At 44.8% G+C, this 22,726-nt stretch overlaps 4 protein-coding genes across 5 annotated transcripts; all 4 read left to right on the forward strand.

Moving 5' to 3' along the window:
- Positions 1–350: 350 nt before the first annotated feature.
- LOC118431488 lies at positions 351–7,654 on the forward strand. Its single transcript, XM_035842729.1, has 13 exons — positions 351–942; positions 1,327–1,437; positions 1,579–1,666; positions 2,061–2,377; positions 2,562–2,734; positions 3,160–3,327; positions 4,148–4,397; positions 4,797–4,938; positions 5,206–5,336; positions 5,548–5,653; positions 5,986–6,302; positions 6,480–6,652; positions 7,085–7,654. The coding sequence occupies exons 1-13, from the start codon at positions 694–696 to the stop codon at positions 7,254–7,256; spliced, it is 2,397 nt and encodes a 798-aa protein (XP_035698622.1). The 5' UTR covers positions 351–693; the 3' UTR covers positions 7,257–7,654.
- A 129-nt stretch (positions 7,655–7,783) lies between these two features.
- Positions 7,784–11,481, forward strand: LOC118431901 (intelectin-1a-like). Of its 2 annotated transcripts, XM_035843333.1 has the most exons (9): positions 7,784–8,045; positions 8,341–8,490; positions 8,878–9,016; positions 9,201–9,319; positions 9,583–9,751; positions 9,932–10,186; positions 10,483–10,634; positions 10,818–10,941; positions 11,210–11,481. In XM_035843333.1, exons 2-9 carry the CDS (start codon positions 8,368–8,370, stop codon positions 11,461–11,463), a joined length of 1,335 nt encoding a protein of 444 aa, XP_035699226.1. In that variant the 5' UTR covers positions 7,784–8,045; positions 8,341–8,367; the 3' UTR covers positions 11,464–11,481. The 2 variants fall into 2 exon arrangements, with proteins under 2 accessions (XP_035699226.1, XP_035699224.1); XM_035843331.1 differs by lacking the exon at positions 7,784–8,045 and having other exon boundaries at positions 8,177–8,490.
- A 758-nt stretch (positions 11,482–12,239) lies between these two features.
- Positions 12,240–16,496, forward strand: LOC118431900 (intelectin-1a-like). The gene is made up of 8 exons (XM_035843330.1): positions 12,240–12,661; positions 13,085–13,223; positions 13,393–13,505; positions 13,823–13,991; positions 14,122–14,376; positions 14,698–14,849; positions 15,236–15,359; positions 15,695–16,496. The coding sequence occupies exons 1-8, from the start codon at positions 12,269–12,271 to the stop codon at positions 15,946–15,948; spliced, it is 1,599 nt and encodes a 532-aa protein (XP_035699223.1). The 5' UTR covers positions 12,240–12,268; the 3' UTR covers positions 15,949–16,496.
- An 808-nt stretch (positions 16,497–17,304) lies between these two features.
- LOC118431489 (intelectin-1-like) lies at positions 17,305–20,739 on the forward strand. Its single transcript, XM_035842730.1, has 8 exons — positions 17,305–17,583; positions 17,947–18,118; positions 18,303–18,421; positions 18,685–18,853; positions 18,979–19,233; positions 19,526–19,677; positions 19,868–19,991; positions 20,249–20,739. Exons 1-8 carry the CDS (start codon positions 17,305–17,307, stop codon positions 20,500–20,502), a joined length of 1,524 nt encoding a protein of 507 aa, XP_035698623.1. The 3' UTR covers positions 20,503–20,739.
- The last annotated feature ends 1,987 nt before the right edge of the window (positions 20,740–22,726 follow it).

Genomic DNA, 22,726 nt, shown 5'->3' on the forward strand with positions numbered 1-22,726 from the left:
ATCATAGTATATGGGAAGTAAATCACAAACAGTATGGACTCAAGAAGAGCATTCTTAAAAATATAGCAGAGAATTATACAGGTGATATCCAGTGGAAGCGGAGACACTGATCCAGCGGCTGCAAAAACATGTCAGACCTCATATCTGCTTGGAGTTTAAGGTCAATGCACTGACTGGAATGTTTTCTTCTTATTCTCGGGACTAGCAACTGACTATGGCTCCTGATGAAATTGACGCTCAGGCTCGCTTCGGAACATAATCATAGGTGAACAACTTCGGTCTCATTGTCCGACGATTGAACAATCCCGAGTTGCTGCAGGAAGTATTAAATTATTCGTCTCAAAACGAAGTACGATTCGTCCGTCACGTATTACAGCCGCAGGTACGGCACGTTTTCTGGTGATTTCTAAGATTGCTTGTAGAAGGTCAGCAAATGACGACTAATAATCCTGAGTCGCAGGCGGAAGTATTGCAGGCGCTGGTATTGTGGCACATTTTCCTGGTGATTTCTAAGATTGCTTGTAGAAGGTCAGTACATGACGACTAACAATCCCAAGTCGCAGGCGGAAGTAAAATATTCCAGTCTCAGAAGGAAGCAATATTCGGTAGTCCGTATTGCAGACACAGTTACTTGGACACATTTCCCCGTTGATTTGTATCTTAAATCTGCCTGTAGAAGGTTTAGACGAGTAAATGAGTGAAGAGAAAGTACGTATCGAGAAAATGGCGCACGAGCCCCGGAGCGACCGACTCTCCCCGGCGGTGGGATTTGCCGTGTGCAGCCTGGCAGTGACCGTGGCCGTCCTGCTCGTCACCTTCCTACACAGCGATGTTGTCTCTCTGCGCTCTGAAGTCGTCTCCCTGCGAGAGCGCCTTGCTGTGGTGGAGACGAAGATACAAGACGGGGTCTGGTCGGGACAAAGCTCGGTACTCAACACAGAGGTGGGTTTCATATGCCCGTGTTACATCAAAGGCACCAGGAAATATCTTAGCATGTATAGAAATCATAATATAAACGTTTATATACGTCTACGACACATTAAGACTTTCGGCTACGACAAATCTGCTGCCAATCCCGTCCAACGCAAATCTACACGAAATAAAACATAGCTATGTCATACAAAGGGCGAAAGGTTTTGACAGGCAGCATACAAGTTTTACAATGATTCCTTGATTCATGTTTACTACATTTTTTTTTCTTTTTCAACAAGAAAGATAGTGCATTACGCATGACTAGTAAGTAAAATACTGTTTTCAAATACTTTTCACTAGTCAAAGACCCCCTCATATCGATTTTGTAATTAACAGCGCCCATGTATTTCCCAGATGACCGACCCGTTGAAGACGCCAGGCAGCGGTTCAGCATGGTTCGGGAAGGACAAAGACTCACCCAGGATGAGGGCAAAGAGGCAGACTGTCGACTGTGCAGGTGTAACGGTAAGAACCTTTAAAAAACACACAATTTTTTGCATAAATGTTATCGTATTCTGTACATCAGCAACAACAACATTATTGTTGATGACAGTATGGCTAATAATTAGAATCCACATTAAAACTTTCATCCATGTTTGTTCTTAGGGTCCGCCTGGCCCTAAAGGAGACCCGGGGGAGCCGGGACCGCAAGGGATGCCGGGACCACCAGGAGTTTGTGACTGCATTGCGAGTGGTAAATGAAATTTAGTATACGGTTGTCTCAGCATTCGTAACCGAGAACACTCAACAGGTTTTCGGAGAAATAAACCTATCAACTTGTACTGGCAAGCTTATTAAGAAAATATCAGTAGATTTAGACTGGGGTATTGTTGATGTCACTTTGGAAGGTGTTGCAATGGATAGGTGGTAGGTTGTAAGGAATCATAATTTTTGGCAACGCCTTAGGCCCGGGGCTAGCCTAACAGTATAGTATGATGTCCGATTGGGATAAGGATTCGTCATTTTTTGTTTCAGTTTCAGAAATTTACAATCATTGAATCTCCTAAACAAGCTAGGTATCATTGTGCATCGCTGTCACAATCTAAGCATATGATTCTATAGCATATTTGTCCTATTTCTCTCTTCAGATGTCCACGGATGTAAAGGCCTTGACGTAGACCTGTTGGCCTACTACCCGTTCGACGACAGCTACGCTGACACTCAGGGCAACTTCGACTTGGCGCCGCAAGGAGGCGTTTCTCTACAGCCCGGTGGTAACGGTAACGGCTGCGCCCAGTTTGGCGGAGCGGGAAGACTGGTGGCGAACGGTTTCACCTCCCACGTGTGGGGCAGTTCGCTAACCGTTAGTGTGTGGTTCAAACGGACGGGTCAGTTCGGGAACTACCAGGGAATCATCAACACGGGATACCACGCTTCTGGGAGCTGGGAGATCCGCATGGGTCGGGTAAATCAATGTTTTCTTTACGTTTGGTTCGATAGAAAGTTTGTAGGAACTTGTTTCTTGTCTTTGTTACATGACAAATGCTGCAAGGGCTTTCATACATGGTGTCGTCCTAGTATTTGATACACAAAACTTTAACGTAGTAGAGTAACAAGTTTTGCCAAAACGTTTGTCTATTTTTTTAAAGGAAAACGGTGGAACGATGATTGGATGCGGTGTCGTCACAAGTAACAGTCCTAAAACCTGGGACTACGTACACCTGTACGCCTCGACCAACACCTGGCACCATGCCGTCATGACGTACGACGGGACACTGACCAAGTTCTACCTGGACAACGTGGCGCAAACAGGAAACGACCAGTGAGTTACTCTATTGTTATTTTTGTCTGCTGCAGGCCCTGCATGACTAAGATGCACTAGAAACGGCACGCCTTAAATGCCTTTGAATGTTGTAGGTTGACAGGACGTGAGGGGGAAGATGGTGTAGTCAGAGACTGGCAGAATAGGAAGCTTGGCATAGCCCGGGTGTAAAGTTGGTCCCGCAGGATGGCAGAATGGTAATATTGGCTTGACCCAGATCCAAAGTCGGTCCCGCACGCAGGCTGGCACGAAAATACATAAACAGAATTATTGAGAAATCCGCAATATGAAATTGAGGTAAAACTCCAAATACTATCTAACGGAGGTATGAAATCTTCGATTTCTCAGTCGTTTCAGTCAGATAAGAACCGTGTGTCATAGAAATAGTAGATTCAAAACTGTACAACATTTCTCCTACTTTGTAGGTGCTGCTCCGGCCCCATCATAGACAAGGGAAACCCCCTAGTAATCGGACAGGCCGGAACCGGGAATAGTAATGAATATTTTTTCGGGTTTATCGACGAGGTTCGTCTGTACAGCCGAGCCCTGTGTGCGGAGGAGGTGGCGGCCCTGTACCAGGCAACCCGACCGGAGTGAGGAAGCAGCACTGCGTAGTTTCTGTCTATGTACTTTCAAAATTGTTCTTTACATAGTCAGGCTCATTACCGAACGATGTTTACATAGAGGCATTTAGTATCGACCATGCTGCTTCTGTTTATCTCAGTTTGTAGTACTAAGATTAAGGAGATCGCAGTGCTGGTAAACAATACAATAAGTTCTATAGTCATCTTGCTATTTCTTTCTCTGATGAAACACTCAATTATACTCATTGTCTGACGAATCGAAATAAAAGTAAGTAGAGACGGAAAAGTGGACTACAGAGTGTTCCATTAGCAGCATATATTGCAAAACAGGTGGGCATGTTTTGCCCCAACGTACACATTCTGATAAATATGAAAAGCTGCACACTGTGGACATACAGCAATTCTAACATAATAAAACTAGCAGATAAACATGCAAGTTATATCTTAATTTGTGCAGGAGGATCCATTTCCACTGGAAACGTATAAATCGCTGCACAAACTGGTAACATCTGCTTGGAGTTTAAATCTAATGGACTGATAATAATACTATACTGGTGACCAGTTTTCTTCTTATTCTTGGGGCTACTGGTGACATGGGGGTCGCTGAACCCAAAAACCATTCAAGACAATGAGTGCACTTAGGTGAGAAGATTTGATAAGTGGACAACCTTTAGTGAGCGTGACGCAGGAGGAAGTAACTTGTATTTTTCTGTCTCAGAAGAAAGTAATATTCGGTCGTCGGTATTTCAGACGCGGGTACTGAGGCACATTTGCTCCTTGATTTTGTACCATTAATACTACCTGTTAAAGGTCTAACCGAGTAAATGAGCGAAGAGAAAGTACGTATCAGGAAAATGGCGCACGAGCCCCGGAGCGACCGACTCTCCCCGGCGGTGGGGTTTGCCGTGTGCAGCCTGGCGGTGACCGTGGCCGTCCTGCTCGTCACCTTCCTACACAGCGATGTTTCCTCCCTGCGCTCTGAAGTCTTTTCCCTGCGAGAGCGCCTTGCTGTGGTGGAGACGAAGATACAAGACGGTGTCTGGTCGGGACATAGTTCGATACTCGACACAAATCTAGAGGTGGGGACTTTAGTGTGTTAGCTCGAAGACATCTGAAAATAACTGAACACGAATATAAAGCGTCAATACTCATTTACCTAAATGTGCAGCACGTGTGTGTATACTATGCGTCAGAATATTTCCCGAGGATACAAGGCTTAATATAACGTATCAGATGTCTATCTGCACGGAAAGCATTTCGTCATAAAAGGGCCAAATGTCGTTCAGAATATTCTGTACGTACGTAGCAGATTGTACATTTTGTTTCTCTTTGAAAGAGAATGAAAAGACATTTACATATGACATAGACTGAATCGACTGCATACACGCCTTTTCTAAGTTCAATGCATTATCCTTTTGATCGGCTTAATGAAGGTCAAAGACCTCTGCACCAAATTTGTAAATGTGCCCATCTCCCAGAATGCTGACTCACTGTTGGCGCCCGGGGGCCCGAAGGCGCCCGAAAGCGGTTCGACAGGTAACGAGAAGGGCGAAGACTCGACTCGAATCAGGTCAAAGAGACAGGCCGGCAACGCAAACACAGTCAGGTTACCATTGCCGGGTAGGGAACTACACTTTTCTGTGCATTACATTACGTTTTGACCAAATTCTTTGGTTTAGAGTGTGATTGAAAGATGTAACGTGTATAATACAATGCGTTTACAATTGTTAACGTTTAAAAGTATAACATTTCTTTCTATTTTTTTCCTGCTGATTATCAGCAATGATTTTAACCTAAAAATGTGTAAAAAATGGAACAGCAGGAAATGTATATACAAGTGTGAAGTAATGCCGTATTGTAAACCTTTTTTCCCCACGATACTGACAGGGTGTATGCAGGGTCCCCCTGGACCCCCCGGGGCGGCCGGTCGGGACGGGGTGCCGGGGAGGGACGGTCGGGACGGGGTACAGGGACCCCCGGGGACGGCTGGCTGCGGCTGTGACTGTGCAGGTGTACCGGTGAGAACGTTTGAAGTACCGTGTTATTTCATAGAAGAAGGGTAGAAACTCATAGGGCATGACTTTAATAGTATTCGCCATATCAACAATCTGTTTGTATGTGCATCTTTGTTCGTTAGAACTCGGGCTAAAGGTTATCGCAAGAAACAAATGAACCAACATTATAATTCATACTACAAGTACATCACACATGAGAACTTTTTGTTCCTAGGGTCCGCCTGGCCCTAAAGGAGACACAGGGGAGCCGGGACCGCAAGGGATGCCGGGACTACCGGGGGTTTGTGACAAGAACTGCACAGACGAGACTGAGAGTGGTGGTAAATACTACAAATTTCATAACCAAAAACTCATATAGAACAGAATTTTGACGAAGTTAAGACTACCTATCAACACATTTTAAGCACGCACCAGTAAGCTAACTACTAAACATGTAAGTAACTATACATGTATTACTATTTTAACTTAGAAGGTTTTTTTGACAGGAATGGCAATCATTTGTAAAAGTTTTAAGAAATGTGCAATCTTCTGATTGAGTAAGGAATCATCATGTTATTGTATTGATGTTATGTATTGATATTGATATTGATCGCAATCTCAGCATATGATTCTAAAATAAACATCTCGTACATACTTGTTTTTCTTTCTTCAGATGTCAACTGCAGCAAAGGCCTTGACGCAGACCTGTTGGCGTACTACCCGTTCGACGACAGCTACTCTGACACTCAGGGTAACTTCGACTTGGCGCCGCAAGGAGGCGTTTCTCTACATCCCGGTGGTAACGGGAACGGCTACGCCCAGTTTGGCGGAGCGGGAAGACTGGTGGCGAACGGTTTCATCTCCCACGTGTGGGGCAGTTCGCTAACCGCTAGCGTGTGGTTCAAACGGACGGGTCAGTTCGGGAACTACCAGGGAATCATCAACACGGGATACCACGCTTCTGGGAGCTGGGAGATCCGCATGGGTCGGGTAAATCAATGTTTTCTTTATTTAGTTCGACAGAAAGTAGGAACTTGTGTCTTGTCTTTGGTACATTACAAATGCAAAGTGTTCTCATACATGGTGTCGTTCTAGCATTTGATACACAAAATTTGAACGTATTAGAGTATTTCTTTTTCCTATTTAGAGTATTTCATATTTTAAAAGGAAAACGGTGGAACGATGATTGGATGCGGTGTCGTCACAAGTGACAGTAGTCAAACCTGGGACTACGTACACCTGCACGCCTCGACCAACACCTGGCACCACGCCGTCATGACGTACGACGGGACGCTGACCAAGTTCTACCTGGACAACGTGGCGCAAACAGGAAACGACCAGTGAGTTACTCTATTGTTATTTTTGTCTGCTGCAGGCCCTGCATGACTAAGATGCACTAGAAACGGCACGCCTTAAATGCCTTTGAATGTTGTAGGTTGACAGGACGTGAGGGGGAAGATGGTGTAGTCAGAGACTGGCAGGATAGGAAGCTTGGCTTAGCCCGGGTGTAAAGTTGGTCCCGCAGGATGGCAGGATGGTAATATTGGCTTGGCCCAGATCCAAAGTCGGTCCCGTACGCAGGCTGGCACGAAAATAAATAAACAGAATTATTGAGAAATCCACAATATGAAATTGAGGTAAAACTCCAAATACTATCTAACGGAGGTATGAAATCTTCGATTTCTCAGTCGTTTCAGTCAGAGGCGGACCGTATGTCATACAATTTACAAATGGTAGATTCAAAACTGTATAACATTTCTCCTACTTTGTAGATGCTGCTCGGGCCCCATCATAGACAAGGGAAATCCACTGGTCATCGGACAGGCCGGACCCGGGATGAGTAATGAATATTTCTTCGGGTTTATCGACGAGGTTCGTCTGTACAGCCGGGCCCTGTGTGCGGAGGAGGTGGCGACCCTGTACCAGGCAACCCGGCCGGAGTGAGGAAGCAGCACTGCGTAGTTTCTGTCTATGTACTTTGTTCTTTACAAAGTCAGGCTCATTACCGAACGATGTTTACATAGAGACATTTAACAAAGTTGGTTCTTTTAACTTGCGGCAGTTTGTAGTAATAAGATTAATTAGAATCCAGTGCTGGTAAACAACGTAATAATTCCATACTCATCTTGCTATTCCTTTCTCGAATGAAACACTTAGCTAACGTGTTATACTTTATCAGAGGATTAAACAGAGAATGTATCTTTTGTAGAACTCTACTATTACACGCCCTTATCCTACAATCTTTTTTTAGATATGATAATACATAATTTACCTTGTTGTATATCAGTTGGTTAATAGAGTGCTTCGTATGAAATAAAAGTTAGTAGAGACGAAAAAGTGGACTACAGAGTACAGAGTTTTCCATTAGCAGCATAGATATTCCAAAATAGGTGGGCATGTCTGACCCCAACTTACACATTGTGGTATAGGAAAGGCTGTACAGTGTGGACAAACGGAGCAATTCGGAGCAAAAAAAAACAACAAACAAATACATGTAGCAGATGGACATACTGTTGATATTTGGTGCTGGAGGATCCATTTTCCACTGAAAGAAACTTATAAATCTCCTCACACACTTGTAACATCTGCTTGGAGTTTAGATCTAATTCTCTGATACCAGTAATTACACCAGTAACCAGTTTTCTTCTTATCCTTGGGGCTAGTAGCTATGGTTACTGGTGACACGAGTGCCCGTTGAACCCAAACGCCATTCAAGACAAGGGGTGCACTTAGGTGAGAATATTTGATATGTGGACAATTTTGATGACGTAGGAGGAAGTAAAATATTCCCGTCTCAGTAATATCCGGCCGCCGGTATTGCAGACGCAGGTACTGGGGCACATTTACCTGTTGTTTTTTTGTATCTTTAAGATTGCCTGTAGAAGGTGTAGCCGAATTAATGAGTGAAGAGAAAGTGCGTATCAGAAGAATGGCGCACGAGCCCCGGAGCGACCGACTCTCCCCGGCGGTGGGGTTTGCCGTGTGCAGCATGGCAGTGACCGTGGCCGTCCTGCTCGTCACCTTCCAGGTTCAGCAGTCGGAGCGGCTTGCCTCTATGGAAAAGGAACTGGTTTACTGGAGAGAGAAGAGTCAGTCACTTCTGGAGCGTGTAACGGTGGTGGAAACAAAGATGCAAGACGATTTCTGGACGGGGCAAACTTCGGCACCCGACATAGAGGTGGGGTTAGCTTTTACTAACGTTTATTGGCCATAGAAGCAAACTTACATCGTCCTTTGCCTGAATCACTTGTTGTGGGCTCTGTAAGTGACGGTCACTGCTTTTAAGATTGCTTGGATTCTAAAAGGAAGGATACAACCCATATGAATCACTAGGTTCGGAATATAGTCCACAGCTACGTATACGTCTTGATTAATGTTACTACAGAAATGTAGACAACATACACAGCTGTACATGCAGTAGAGTCAATGTGTGTTGTCACCAAAGATATAAGTATATACGAGACATAAACAAATACACACATTTTGCAAGTGTCACAAGTTTGTCCGGCTGGATACACGCTTTATAATCTATAATACCTTCACAAATTTGCATATTTTCCCGAAGGCTGACTCATTGTTGACGCCCGGAGGCCCAAAGACGTCCGACAGCGGTGCGACCGGGGCCGAGAAGGACAAAGACGTACCCAGAATCAGGTCAAAGAGGCAGGCAGTCAGCGCAAACACAGTCAGGTTGCCAATATCGGGTAGGGAGTTTTTGTTATGACGTTGAGGGCATTTTAGAGATATGTAAGGGTATGTTTTCTTCTCTTTTTGATACGACAAGTGAAGGTTATTTGTATTTTTTAAGTGTTTTCGTTTCTATGCTGATAATGTAGAAATTACTTATAAAAATATCGTTCCTCCTTTGATTCATTTTTCAATTGATAGGATGTGTGCAGGGACCACCTGGCCCCCCTGGGGCTGTCGGACGGGACGGTCGGGACGGGGTACAGGGACCCCCGGGGCCTGCTAGCTGTGGCTGTTATGGAGAAGGTGCCGGTGTACAGGTAAGAGCATTTGGGAAAAAACGATAGCCTGGTATTCAAACCTAATTGTACCTTAACGCTTTGGAATCTCTCCTGTCCTCTCCGCAAATATTATAATACTTGCATATGTCATATCTAATCTCCAAGCAGATATTGGAAGGTAACTGCTGTTTTCCTGATAACCCTTCGACCTTCCTCTCGGCATCTGTAGAGAACAGGTGGCTGGTGGGTGCATTTGGGCAGTGTGTAAAATAATGCCAACTGTTTCCCATCGCCACTCACAGCGCCAGATATCCAATTTAGAACGTGGACTTGATGACGTGGAGAACAAGACTTCCCACACAGAGAAGCGCCTGGCGTCTCTGGAAGGTCAGCAGCAGGAAGAGATAGGAAGTGTGACCAACCCTGCAGTGTCCTGCAAATACATCAAGGACAATGTGGACGGAGCTCAAGGTAAGGCCAGAGCACACAAATTTATGGATGGCATCCTCTGGTTTTTATAACCGGTAGAAACATTGACAGTACGTGGAGGTTTTTAATTTTTGTTTTCCCATTTTAACTTATTGCTGTCAAAGCTTTCCCATTTTAACTTATTGATGTCAAAGTAACCAAGATATTTTTTTTCTCGTCCAGACGGACTGTACCACATTCGCGGTCCGGGAGGGGTGGTGTACGAGACCTACTGCGACATGACGATTGCCGGCGGCGGTTGGACTCTCGTGTCCAGCGTGCACGAGAACGACATCTACGGCAAGTGTACCGCTGGGGACCGCTGGTCCTCCACCCGGGGTAGCACCACTAACTATCCCAACGGGGATGGCAACTGGGCTAACTACAACACTTTCGGTTCGGCGGCGTTGGCGACCAATGACGACCTGAAGAACCCAGGCATGTTCATCCCAGCTTATAGATTACTAACGCTAGTATCTCACCGGATTGAATTTTTTTACGTAAAAAATCCGCACACTAGGCACCATTTTGCGAATGCCAGGCGCAATTTGGCGCAGTCCAGTATGATACCAGCTTTACCTGCTCTTCAGAAATATTTTGCTTTGACATCAGAACTTTTTTGCAGTATGTTAGAGAGCGATAAAAGAGCATTCCGAATTTTGAAAACATCCTTACCGATCATGCGTTATCATTAAAAACTCATCTCCATATCTGGACTATTTTCTGCACTATAGGTTACTTCAGTATCGACGCGTCTGACGTCATGCTATGGCACGTGCCCAATGACACCCCACTGTCCCAGTACAAGTCTGCCGCCTACCTGAGGTATCACACAACTAACGGCTTCCTACAGCAGTATGGCGGCAACATGTACTCACTCTTCAAGGTCTGTGGTGGTTGTTCTGTTGAACTACTGTATCGGCAACTTTAAGAACACAATTTTGCGCTGAGCTAAAATAAGTTTGCATCATGTTCGTCTTGTGTAATTTAGACAAGTAATGAAGACTAGCGTCATATGCATGATTTATGTATACTGAGTGATTCCTATCATGCAAAATTATTCTTTCAGGACCATTTCCCCATTGTTTATAACGGTGGGACCAGAGCTGATAACGGACCGGCTATTCCCATCACGTGGGACAGAGGCAGTGATGGGCTGGTGACGTCACTCATCGCTCCAAATTCAGTGCCAGGTACATTACGTATGCATTTGAGTAATACTGGGGTTCTAAGTTTTAGACTTTGGGTTGACCTAATTGGTGCCTAGCCTGGCTGTTTACAGAAAGGGAAAATGAAAGTTTATACCAATAAATGTGCACAAGGCATACTGTTGAATTGTATTTGGTCCGTTTTGTGTTTTTGCTGTCTTTTATATCGTGCTTTTTGTTCCCCCAAACTGCCCGACCGGGTCCCTTTGGGGAAATGTGACGATAGCCTTACACAGATTCATTGTTGTTTTAGAGGTGACTCCAGGGTTTGTGCAGTTCCGTGTCTTCAACAATGAACGGGCCCCTCTCGCTGTGTGCCCAGGAGTGAAGTACAACGGTGGTGATTCAGAAGTTGTTTGCATCGGCGGTGCGGCGTACTGGCCGGGAGAAGCCCCCCGGCAGTGTGGAGACTTCTCGGCTAGGGACTGGGATGGATACGGAACACACACCGGCTGGAGCAGCAGTCGGCTGGAACTGGAGTCAGCAGTTCTCTTCTTTTATCGTTAATTGAAATAACGTGGACACGTCTAAGATTTGCACTCGCGCGCCTAAATAATTCACTCGAAAATCATCAATCCATTTGGCGAAGGTATGAGGTCTTGGAACTCTAAATGGTACACCGGTTCACGCTCCTTATCCTACAATCCTTTTTAGATGTGTTATATATGAATACATCATTTACTTTTCTGCATATCAGTTGGTTGATAGGGTACTAATTGAATTGTGTGATCAGTCAAAACAAAAGTAAGTAGAGATGGAAAAGCGGACTACGTAAAGAGTGTTCCATTATTAGTAGCATTGATATTGCAAAACAGGTGGGCATGTTTGACCCCAACTTACACATTGCGGTATAGGAAAGGCTGCACAGTGTGGACACACAGAGCAATTCTAAAAGCCAAAACTAGCAGATAAACATACTGTTGATATTTGATGCAGGAGGGTCCATTTTCCACTGGAAGCGTATTAGTCGTTGCACACATCTGCTTGGAGTTGAAAGTTAATGTCTGATACCAGTAACACACCAGTAACCTGTTTTCTTCTTATATCCTTGGGGCTAGTAACTATGGCTACTGGTGTCGTGTGGGCCCACTGAACCCAAAAGTCATTCAAGAAAATGGGTGCACTAATGTGAGAAGATTTGATAGGTAGGCAACCTTTTGTGACGTTTTGATGACGTAGGAGGAAGTAAAATATTCCCGTCTCAGAAGTAAGTAATATTCGGCCGTCGGTATTGCAGAGGCAGGTACTTGGGCACATCTACCTGTTGGTTTTTGTATCTTTAAGACTGCCTGTAGAAGGTGTAGCCGAATAAATGAGTGAAGAGAAAGTACGTATCAGAAGAATGGCGCACGAGCCCCGGAGCGACCGACTCTCCCCGGCGGTGGGGTTTGCCGTGTGCAGCCTGGCAGTGACCGTGGCCGTCCTGCTCGTCACCTTTCTACACAGCGGCCAGGTTCAGCAGTCGGACGTCGCTTCCCTCAGAGAGCGGCTTGCCTCGGTGGAAAATGAGCTGTCCCACTGGAAGGAGAAATGTCAAGACAAGACGAGCGGCCAGGTTCAACAGTCGGAGCGTCTTGCCTCATTGGAAAAGGAATTGGGTTATTGGAGAGAGAAGAGTCAGTCACTTCTGGAGCGTGTAACGGTGGTGGAGACAAAGATGCAAGACGGGTTCTGGACGGGACAAACTTCGACACTCGACACAGAGGTGGGGTTAGACTGTGTTAACGTTTACTGGCCATAGAAGCAAACTTACATCGTCTTTTGCCCGAATCACTTGTGGGCTCTGTAAGTGACGGTCGCTGCTTTTAAGATTGCTAGGATTCTAAAAGGAGAAATACAACCCATATAAATCACTAGGTTCGGAATATAGTCCACGGCTACGTATACGTACTGATTAATGTTCCTACAGAAATGTAGATAACATACACAGCTGTCCATGCAGTAGAGTTAATGTGTGTTGTCACTAAAGATATAAGTATATACGACACATCAACAAATGCACACCTTTTGCACAAGTTTCTTCGGCTGAATACACGCTTAGGTCACATCAAGGAGGTTGAATTCTTTTTTTCAACCTCCTTGGTCACATTTATTAGACCCCTGCACCAATTTGCATATTTCCACGAAGGCTGACTCATTGTTGACGCCCGGAGGCCCGAAGACGTCCGACAGCGGTGCGACCGGAGCCGAGAAGGACAAAGACGTGCCCAGAATCAGGTCAAAGAGGCAAGCCGTCAGCGCAAACACTGTCAGGTTGCCAATATCGGGTAGGGAGTTTTTGTTATGTAACGGTGACACTTAAGTTCCTGTTTTCTTATTGTTACGACAAGTAAAGGTTATTTGTATTTTTTATTTATTTCGTATCTATGTTAAAAATTCAGTTACTACTTACAGAAATCATTCTCACATAAGCGGGATACATTTTTCCATTTAAAGGATGTATGCAGGGACCACCCGGCCCCCCTGGGGCTGTCGGACGGGACGGTCGGGACGGGGTACAGGGACCCCCGGGGCCTGCTGGCTGTGGCTTCTATGGAGAAGGTGTACAGGTAAGAAGAATTATAAAAGAAAAACGGTTGTCATCCTGTGTCCAAATCAGAGCTAAGCCACATTCTCTTAGAGCTTCATATCTCTTGCACTTTGTTCTGTATCAATAGCGCATGACCAAGCCCATGTACTTCACAGTGTATCATATCTAATCTCCAAACAGATGTTGGAATCGTAACATTTCCTGACTGTTCTATTTTCTTAATAACCGTTTGACGTTCGAATCCCTTCCAACATCTGCAGAATTGAACAGGTGGCTGCTTGGTGCATTTGGGCAGTGTGACAAATAATGCAAAATGCTTCCCATCGCCACTCACAGCGACAGATAGCCACTTTAGAACGTGGACTTGATGATGTGGAGAACAAGACTTCCCAGACAGAGAGGCGCCTGGCGTCTCTGGAAGGTCAGCAGCAGGAAGAGATAGGAAGTGTGACCAACCCTGCAGTGTCCTGCAAATACATCAAGGACAATGTGGACGGAGCTCAAGGTAAGGCCAGAGCACACAAATTTATGGATGGCATCCTCTGGTTTTTATAACCGGTAGAAACATTGACAGTGGAGGTTTTTGTTTTCCCATTTTGATGTCAAAGTAACCAAGATATTTTTTTCTCGTCCAGACGGACTGTACCACATTCGCGGTCCGGGAGGGGTGGTGTACGAGACCTACTGCGACATGACGATTGCCGGCGGCGGTTGGACTCTTGTGTCCAGCGTGCACGAGAACGACATCTACGGCAAGTGTACCGCCGGGGACCGCTGGTCCTCCACCCGGGGTAGCACCACTAACTATCCCAAGGGGGACGGCAACTGGGCTAACTACAACACGTTCGGCTCGGCGGCGTTGGCGACCAATGACGACCTGAAGAACCCAGGTATGGTCTTCCTAGCTTTAACTATTACTAAAACGGGTATCTCACTGGATCGCAGGTTTTCCACATGTTACAAAATCTGCATAATCGGCACCATTTTGCAAATACATTTACCTGATACAATTTGGCGCAGTCCTGTGTGATACCAGCTTTACCTGCTCTTCAAATTAAATTAAAAATGACTTGTTTTGACATCAGAACCTTTTGGTAGCATGTTAGAGAGCGATAAAAGAGTATTCCGAAGTTTGTAAACATCCTTATTTCCTTACTGGTCGTTCATTGTGATAAAACCCATCTCAGTATTTTGACTATTTTGTTCACCAGGCTACTTCAGTATCGACGCGTCTGACGTCATGCTATGGCACGTGCCCAATGACACCCCACTGTCCCAGTACAAGTCTGCCGCCTACCTGAGGTACCACACAACTAACGGCTTCCTACAGCAGTATGGCGGCAACATGTACTCACTCTTCAAGGTATGTGCTGTCAGTATATCATCTTAAGTTGCCCTGCGATATGATGTTCACCACAAGAACCACCACTGACCACAACAACTACTTCATATCTTAGGGCAACTTAAGATGATATACTGACAAAGCGATGCGACTAATTTACTTGTTAGTACGTTGCTGTTGACATTGTAACTATATGTACGTAGTGGCACATAGGTCAGCAAGTTTCACTGGTATTTAAGGAGTATGCAGGTCATGTCTTTACAGGGAGATTTGCTAGCCCTTCCCGTAGTATGCTAATACACCTTTGCGCAATGCTTGTCTTAAGTAATGTAGTCAAGCAATGTATACCAGTGTCTTCAACAATATTAGTAATTTCTACCATTTGTATATTATAATTATTCTGTCAGGACCATTTCCCGATTGTGTATAACGGTGGGACAACAGCTGACAACGGGCCGGCTATTCCCATCACGTGGGACAGAGGCAGTAACGGGCTGGTGACGTCACTCATCGCTCCGAATTCAGTTGCAGGTATGTTCATTTGAATAATACTTGTGATTTCAGACTCCACTGATCATGTTGTTATCAAGCGATTTGGATTAACCCGATTTTGTACTGTTGAGAGTGAATTTTCTTAGAACCGTATGCGTTTCATTTCCTTGGGTAAATGTTGGATAGTCTCCGGAATTGTGCTATTCAACGTTAATTTAGTTTAATTCAAGCAATGTTCTCATAATGAAATCTTTGTTGCCGAACTTTTATTTTACTTGCACGTTCGCATCAGATTTCTGGTTCCCAGAGGATGTCATTCATATAATTAAATCAACATGGTATAGTAGTACCTGACAGACTCGTTGTTGCTTTAGAGGTGACTCCAGGGTTTGTGCAGTTTCGTGTCTTCAACACTGAACGTGCCCCCCTCGCTGTGTGCCCGGGTGTGAGGTACAACGGTTTTCATTCAGAACATGTCTGCATCGGAGGTGCGGCATACTGGCCCGAAGTAGCCCCTCGGCAGTGTGGAGACTTCTCCAGCAGGGACTGGGATGGATACGGAACACACACCGGCTGGAGCAGCAGTCGGCTGGAACTGGAGTCTGCAGTTCTCTTCTTTTATCGTTAAAATAATTGATTAATGACGGGTAAAGGCAACAAACAAATAAAGAAAGAAAGACGGATAAAGAAAGAAAGAAAGAACCAGTAACATCAATCTTGGCAACAGTAGTTGATATTTAGATTTATATTTCATTCATTTTTTAGCATTAGACAAGAAGCTCATTTGCTTATCATATGTATCGTCTTCTGCTCAAAATAGCATAAAAAGCAAATGGCAGTCAAAATAAACAAAGAGAACATATAACTCGGGTTGAAATCAAAATTAACAGTCAACATCATAGCATAAAAGTGACAATGATAACAACGGAGGAAACTTATAATTATAAAAGATAAATATTAGTCTAATCAACAGCAATAACGAAACTAACATAGTTAACGTAAATCTCTCCTTTTTTAGTGTCTTTGTTTTTTTAGAAACTTCATGTACATGTACTAGTTTTTCTCATCCTTGTTGTAATAAAGCACCGTTCTTTGTTATTATGATGGTATATTATGTGGGATACATTATGTCAATACTCCTAACATTCATGAAAATAAAAGCAGTAAAATTTGGTCTCTATGGCCCATTTGCCGTGTTTCAGCTGGGTAAGGCATGCCACGATCCTGTTCATTATGGAAGGCCTGAATGCCCTTTTTTCGTAAGGCGTGATCAGGCCTCTTAAGTCTTCGTAATCTGTTGCAATTGGCAGCCGCCCAAAATCAAGCTAATTCGTAATCAGTACATTTGCCGTAACGTGTAGTTGGTCGCTTCCATTCTATTTAAATCGTCGGCAGTTACCTTTATGCAACGTAAAACGTAATCCACCTAGTACTAGTATACCAGCACCATTTTCCCCTCAGCAGAAAGCGATCCAGGTGGTCAATATTTAAAAATTTCCGCGAGCCTCCCTTGGTAACGTGTACCACCTTTGGCGTTGGGTAAATGGTGTCGCCGTCAAAAACTTAAGCTTAAGCCTTTGTACTTTTTTCACTAATAGAAATGGGTTGCTAAGTTTGTCAGCCACATTTTCTCACTCATAAATTCCAGAAAATGCGTTTCAGATGGTCAAAATTTCCCGGGACCTCCCTTCCGACGCTTCGTGCCTTCGGGGCTATAGCTACTAACCGTGCATGTGATTACCCAAAAACATACAACGGAGCCAATACAGGTGAGGACATTTGATAGGTGGGTTACGTTAATCTATTGTGTCAAAGAACAATCCCGAGTCGCAACAGGAAGTAAAATATTCGTCTCAAAAGGAAGTAAGATTCGGTCGTCGGAAATGCAGACGCAGGTACTTGGGCACATTTTCCTTGTGATTTTCAAGATTGCCTGCATGTAGAAGGCCAGTAAATGAGTGAAGAGAAAGTACGTATCAGGAGAATGGCGCACGAGCCCCGGAGCGACCGACTCTCCCCGGCGGTGGGGTTTGCCGTGTGCAGCCTGGCAGTGACCGTGGCCGTCCTGCTCGTCACCTTCCTACACAGCGGCCAGGTTCAGCAGTCGGACGTTGCTTCCCTCAGAGAGCGGCTTGCCTCGGTGGAAAAGGAACTGGTTTACTGGAGAGAGAAGAGTCAGTCACTTCTGGAGCGTGTGACGGTGGTGGAGACAAAGATGCAAGACGGGTTCTGGATGGGACAAACTTCGGCACCCGACACAGAGGTGTGGATAGTTTGTGTTAACGTTTACTGACCATAGAAGCAAACTTACATCGTCTTTTGCCCGAATCACTTGTGGGCTCTGTAAGTGACGGTCGCTGCGTTAATGATTGCTAGGATTCTAAAAGGAGAAATACAACCCATATAAATCACTAGGTTCGGAATATAGTCCACGGCTACGTATACGTTTTGATTAATGTTACTACAGAAATGTAGATAACATACACAGCTGCCCATGCAGTAGAGTTAATGTGTGTTGTCACCAAAGATATAAGTATATACGACACATCAACAACAAAAAAACCTTTTGCAAGTGTCACAAGTTTGTTCGGCTGAATACACGCTTAGGTCGAATGTATAATCTATAATACCCTTCACAAATTTGCATATTTCCCCGAAGGCGGACTCATTGTTGACGCCCGGAGGCCCGAAGACGTCCGACAGCGGTGCGACCGGAGCCGAGAAGGACAAAGACGTGCCCAGAATCAGGTCAAAGAGGCAAGCCGCCAGCGTAAACACTGTCAGGTTGCCAATATCGGGTAGGGAGTTTGTGTTATGACGTTGAGGGCATTTTAGAGATATGTAAGGGTATGTTTTCTTCTCTTTTTGATACGACAAGTGAAGGTTATTTGTATTTTTTAAGTGTTTTCGTTTCTACGCTTATAATGTAGTAATTACTTATAAAAATATCGTTCCTCCTTTGATTCATTTTTCAATTGATAGGATGTATGCAGGGACCACCCGGCCCCCCAGGGGCTGCCGGACGGGACGGTCGGGACGGGGTACAGGGACCCCCGGGGCCTGCTAGCTGTGGCTGTTATGGAGAAGGTGCCGGTGTACAGGTAAGAGCATTTGGGAAAAAACGATAGCCTGGTATTCAAACCTAATTGTACCTTAACGCTTTGGAATCTCTCCTGTCCTCTCCGCAAATATTATAATACTTGCATATGTCATATCTAATCTCCAAGCAGATATTGGAAGGTAACTGCTGTTTTCCTGATAACCCTTCGACCTTCCTCTCGGCATCTGTAGAGAACAGGTGGCTGGAGGTTGTATTTGGGCAGTGTGTAAAATAATGCCAACTGTTTCCCATCGCCACTCACAGCGCCAGATATCCAATTTAGAACGTGGACTTGATGACGTGGAGAACAAGACTTCCCACACAGAGAAGCGCCTGGCGTCTCTGGAAGGTCAGCAGCAGGAAGAGATAGGAAGTGTGACCAACCCTGCAGTGTCCTGCAAATACATCAAGGACAATGTGGACGGAGCTCAAGGTAAGAGCATGGACTCGCAGGACGTAAGAAAGTACATGTGATTATGGTGTTGGGCAAAACCTACATTTCTTAATAGACTATTTATGTCATGATCAAAGTAACAATGATGTCGTTTTCACGTCCAGACGGACTGTACCACATTCGCGGTCCGGGAGGGGTGGTGTACGAGACCTACTGTGACATGACGATTGCCGGCGGCGGTTGGACTCTTGTGTCCAGCGTGCACGAGAACGACATCTACGGCAAGTGTACCGCCGGGGACCGCTGGTCCTCCACCCGGGGAAGCACCACCAACTATCCCGAGGGGGATGGCAACTGGGCTAACTACAACACTTTCGGCTCGGCGGCGTTGGCGACCAATGACGACCTGAAGAACCCAGGTATGTTCACCCCAGCTTATAGATTATTAAAGCGGGTATTTCACTGGATTGCATTTTTTATGTTAAAAATTGGCATAATCGGCACCAGTTTGCGAATGCCTGGCGCAATTTGGCGCAGTCCAGTATGATACCAGCTTTACCTGCTCTTCAGAAATAACTTGCTTTGACATCAGAACCTTTTTTGCAGTATGTTAGAGAGCGATAAAAGAGCATTCCGAATTTTGTAGACATCCTTACTGATCATGCATTGTGATAAAACTCATCTCCATTTTTGGACTATTTCGTGCACCAGGTTACTTCAGTATCGACGCGTCTGACGTCATGCTATGGCACGTGCCCAATGACACCCCACTGTCCCAGTACAAGTCCGCCGCCTACCTGAGGTATTACACAACTAACGGCTTCCTACAGCAGTATGGCGGCAACATGTACTCACTCTTCAAGGTCTGTGGTGGTTATCGTGGTGAACTACTGTATCGGCAACTTTATGAACATAATTTTGCGCTGAGCTAAAAGACGTTTGCACCATGTTTGTCTTGTGTAATCTAGTCAAGTGACTAGCTATAGCGTCATCTGCATGATTTAGGTATACTGAGTAATTCCTATCATATGATATTACTCTTTCACTTTTCAGGACCATTTCCCGATTGTGTATAACGGTGGGACAACAGCTGACAACGGACCGGCTATTCCCATCACGTGGGACAGAGGCAGTAACGGGCTGAGGACATCACTCATCGCTCCAAATACAGTTCCACGTAAATATAAAGCATTTGAGTAATACTTGTGATTCTCAGTTTTAGACTTTTGATCGACCTAACTGGGGCACAGCCGGGTTGTTTACGCAAAGGGAAAATTTATGTGTATACCAATAACTGTGCACAAGGCATGCTGTTGAATTATTTTTGGTCCGTTTTGTGTTTTTGTTGTCTTTTATGTTGTACTTTTCGCTCCCTCAAACTGCCTGACCGTGGAAATGTGACCTAAGCCTTACACAGACTCATTGTTGTTTTAGAGGTTACCCCAGGGTTTGTACAGTTTCGTGTCTTTAACGCTGAACGTGCCCCTCTCGCTGTGTGCCCGGGAGTGAGATACAACGGTGGAGAATCAGATGCTCTCTGCATCGGAGGTGCGGCATACTGGCCCCAAGCAGCCCCCCAGCAGTGTGGAGACTTCTCGGCCAAGGCTTGGAATGGATACGGAACACATACCGGCTGGAGCAGCAGTCGGCTGGAACTGGAGTCTGCAGTTCTCTTCTTTTACCGTTAAAACGGATAACTAGTGACATCAATATTGGCATCCGTAGTGTGAGTGAATCTATTTTTAGTGGCTTTTGTTTTTTCATGGACATTTCATGTACTAGTTTTTTTAAGCTATTGGTTTGAACTTATCAAGTTTGTTCTTCCAGGAAGTTATGTTTTCACTTTTCAGTTTCAGACCGTAGCAAATTTTAGTTTGGCTTAGGCATATCAAAAAGCATGTTGAAACTGTAAACTCAATTACGTCTGTGTTTTTTTTTTTTTTTTTTTTTTTACTCAATGGTCACCACGTAACAAGGCCTGAAGGCCACTCCATGTTACGGGTTACATTATTGGAACTGTAACAGCAACTCTTCGCCCTAGGTCAGAAACATCATGATTGAGACCAGCCCAATTGCTCACTGTGAGTGAGGACTAACTGACCCAATAGGCGAAGCAGGGGTTACGAGGGCTGCTCGGGAGATTCCCTACCCCTTTTTTGGCCGGAATGGTTTGATCCGCTCGGGTGGATGTTCGCACATGTGGCGGTTTCTTTAACGTGCATAGGGTATGGCTCTCCCCACACACGGGACCTCCATTTAACGTCCTATCCGAGGGACGACTCATTTTTCACTTGAGTAAAGTGAGGAAAGTCGTGTAAAGTGCCTTTCCCAAGGGCACAAGACCGGCAACACGGCAGGCGGATTCGAACCGGCGACCTCTCGGTCACGGGCCGAATACAATACCACTGTGCTACGCGGCCCCACCTTGTTGGTAAACTACAACAATGAAAACGTCTTAAGTTTATGGGTTCCTTCGCCCCTCTGCTCCGAATCTAGCCGATTTGACTTCCTCCAACACGTCCGGACATTCTTGGAGGATATGTTGAAACTTAGATAATTCTGAATCAGCAGATCTCAGATGTACAATATTAGAGAAACCCCGGTTTTTCCTTATATCATGCAAGTTAACAGTAAAGTCGGACATCCTAGTCATTGGCATTTATTGTCTTTGTTTGTTTGTTTGTTTGTATTGCCATATGAATAAAAGCACAAAAAATACTCTCAATGTCTCTGATATGTTTACTGTTATACTGAATGTAAGCAATGATAAAATGGGGATGGAGATAAGTCGGCACCCAGCCCGAGCCACGGAGGTCCTTAAAACTTCTTTGTATTCCACTGCCGTGGACGTTTAATGTGCTAATTAAGCTGTAGACGCGCAAATACAAGCATTGGAGGTCCTTAAGACTTAGTTGTATTCCATAGCCGTGGACGTTTCATGGCAGAACTCCAAGACCACGAACTTGATGCCTGTAGACGCGCGTGTGTGTGTCTATGTGGTCCTGGTGCGGAATGTGGTTTGGAAATGTGACCATAGCAGAAGTGGGCTTGGGTGTGGTGGGTCTGAGCGCATACATGTCTTTAAAATTGTTATCTATGAGTTGCGAACTTTTAAATTCACAAATCTAGGTTTTAAAGATAGATATTAAATTGCAACTCAGTATTCTAAGAAAAGCCCTGTTACATCACAACACTTCCCAGAAGGCCTGAAGCTATCGTCATATTTACCATTCCCTTCCCTGATTGGTCAATCCGAAATGAAATGAGAGTGGTATATATATATATATATATATATCAATTATTTATACTGATTGAAAAATTCGAGATTCTAGACAATCTAGGCAAAAGCTAATCTTTTTTTATCTGGACGATTAGTTTGTCTTGGGTGGAGGAGCTAATAAGACGACGCTCAGCACACAATCCCCACACTTTTCTTCGATGCGGTTTCGAATGAGTTGCCCGCCCAGCAATCATTTCTCGATAATCCTTCAGAGTAGCTGTGAAAGGAGACAGTGGCCCGTCAACAGAGGTACAGACGTTTATATCGTATGCTTAGAGGGGCATTAGCAGAAGGTCCGTATCAGACGGGTTAGTTAACCGTAAGACATCTCCCACTTCGATCCCGGTTTATAGAGGTGGTTCCTATCTCCCTTTCTCTAACACATCGGTACCCAATCTTGTCCTATTTGTTCTTAACATAGGTAGAGACGTTTATATCGTATGCTTAGATGGACATTAGCAGACGGTCCGTATCAGACGGGTTAGTTAACGTTAAGATCTTTCCCGCATCTATCGTCTTATAGGGATGGTTCCTATCTCCCTTTCTCTAACGTAGCGCTACCCAATGCCGTCCTATTTGTTCAAAACGCCATTTTTCATTCAAACGTGCTGACGGTGCCAAATGTGTTAATC

This window comes from Branchiostoma floridae, chromosome 15 (assembly GCF_000003815.2).
Source record: "Branchiostoma floridae strain S238N-H82 chromosome 15, Bfl_VNyyK, whole genome shotgun sequence".
Classification (NCBI taxonomy): Eukaryota; Metazoa; Chordata; class Leptocardii; order Amphioxiformes; family Branchiostomatidae; genus Branchiostoma; species Branchiostoma floridae.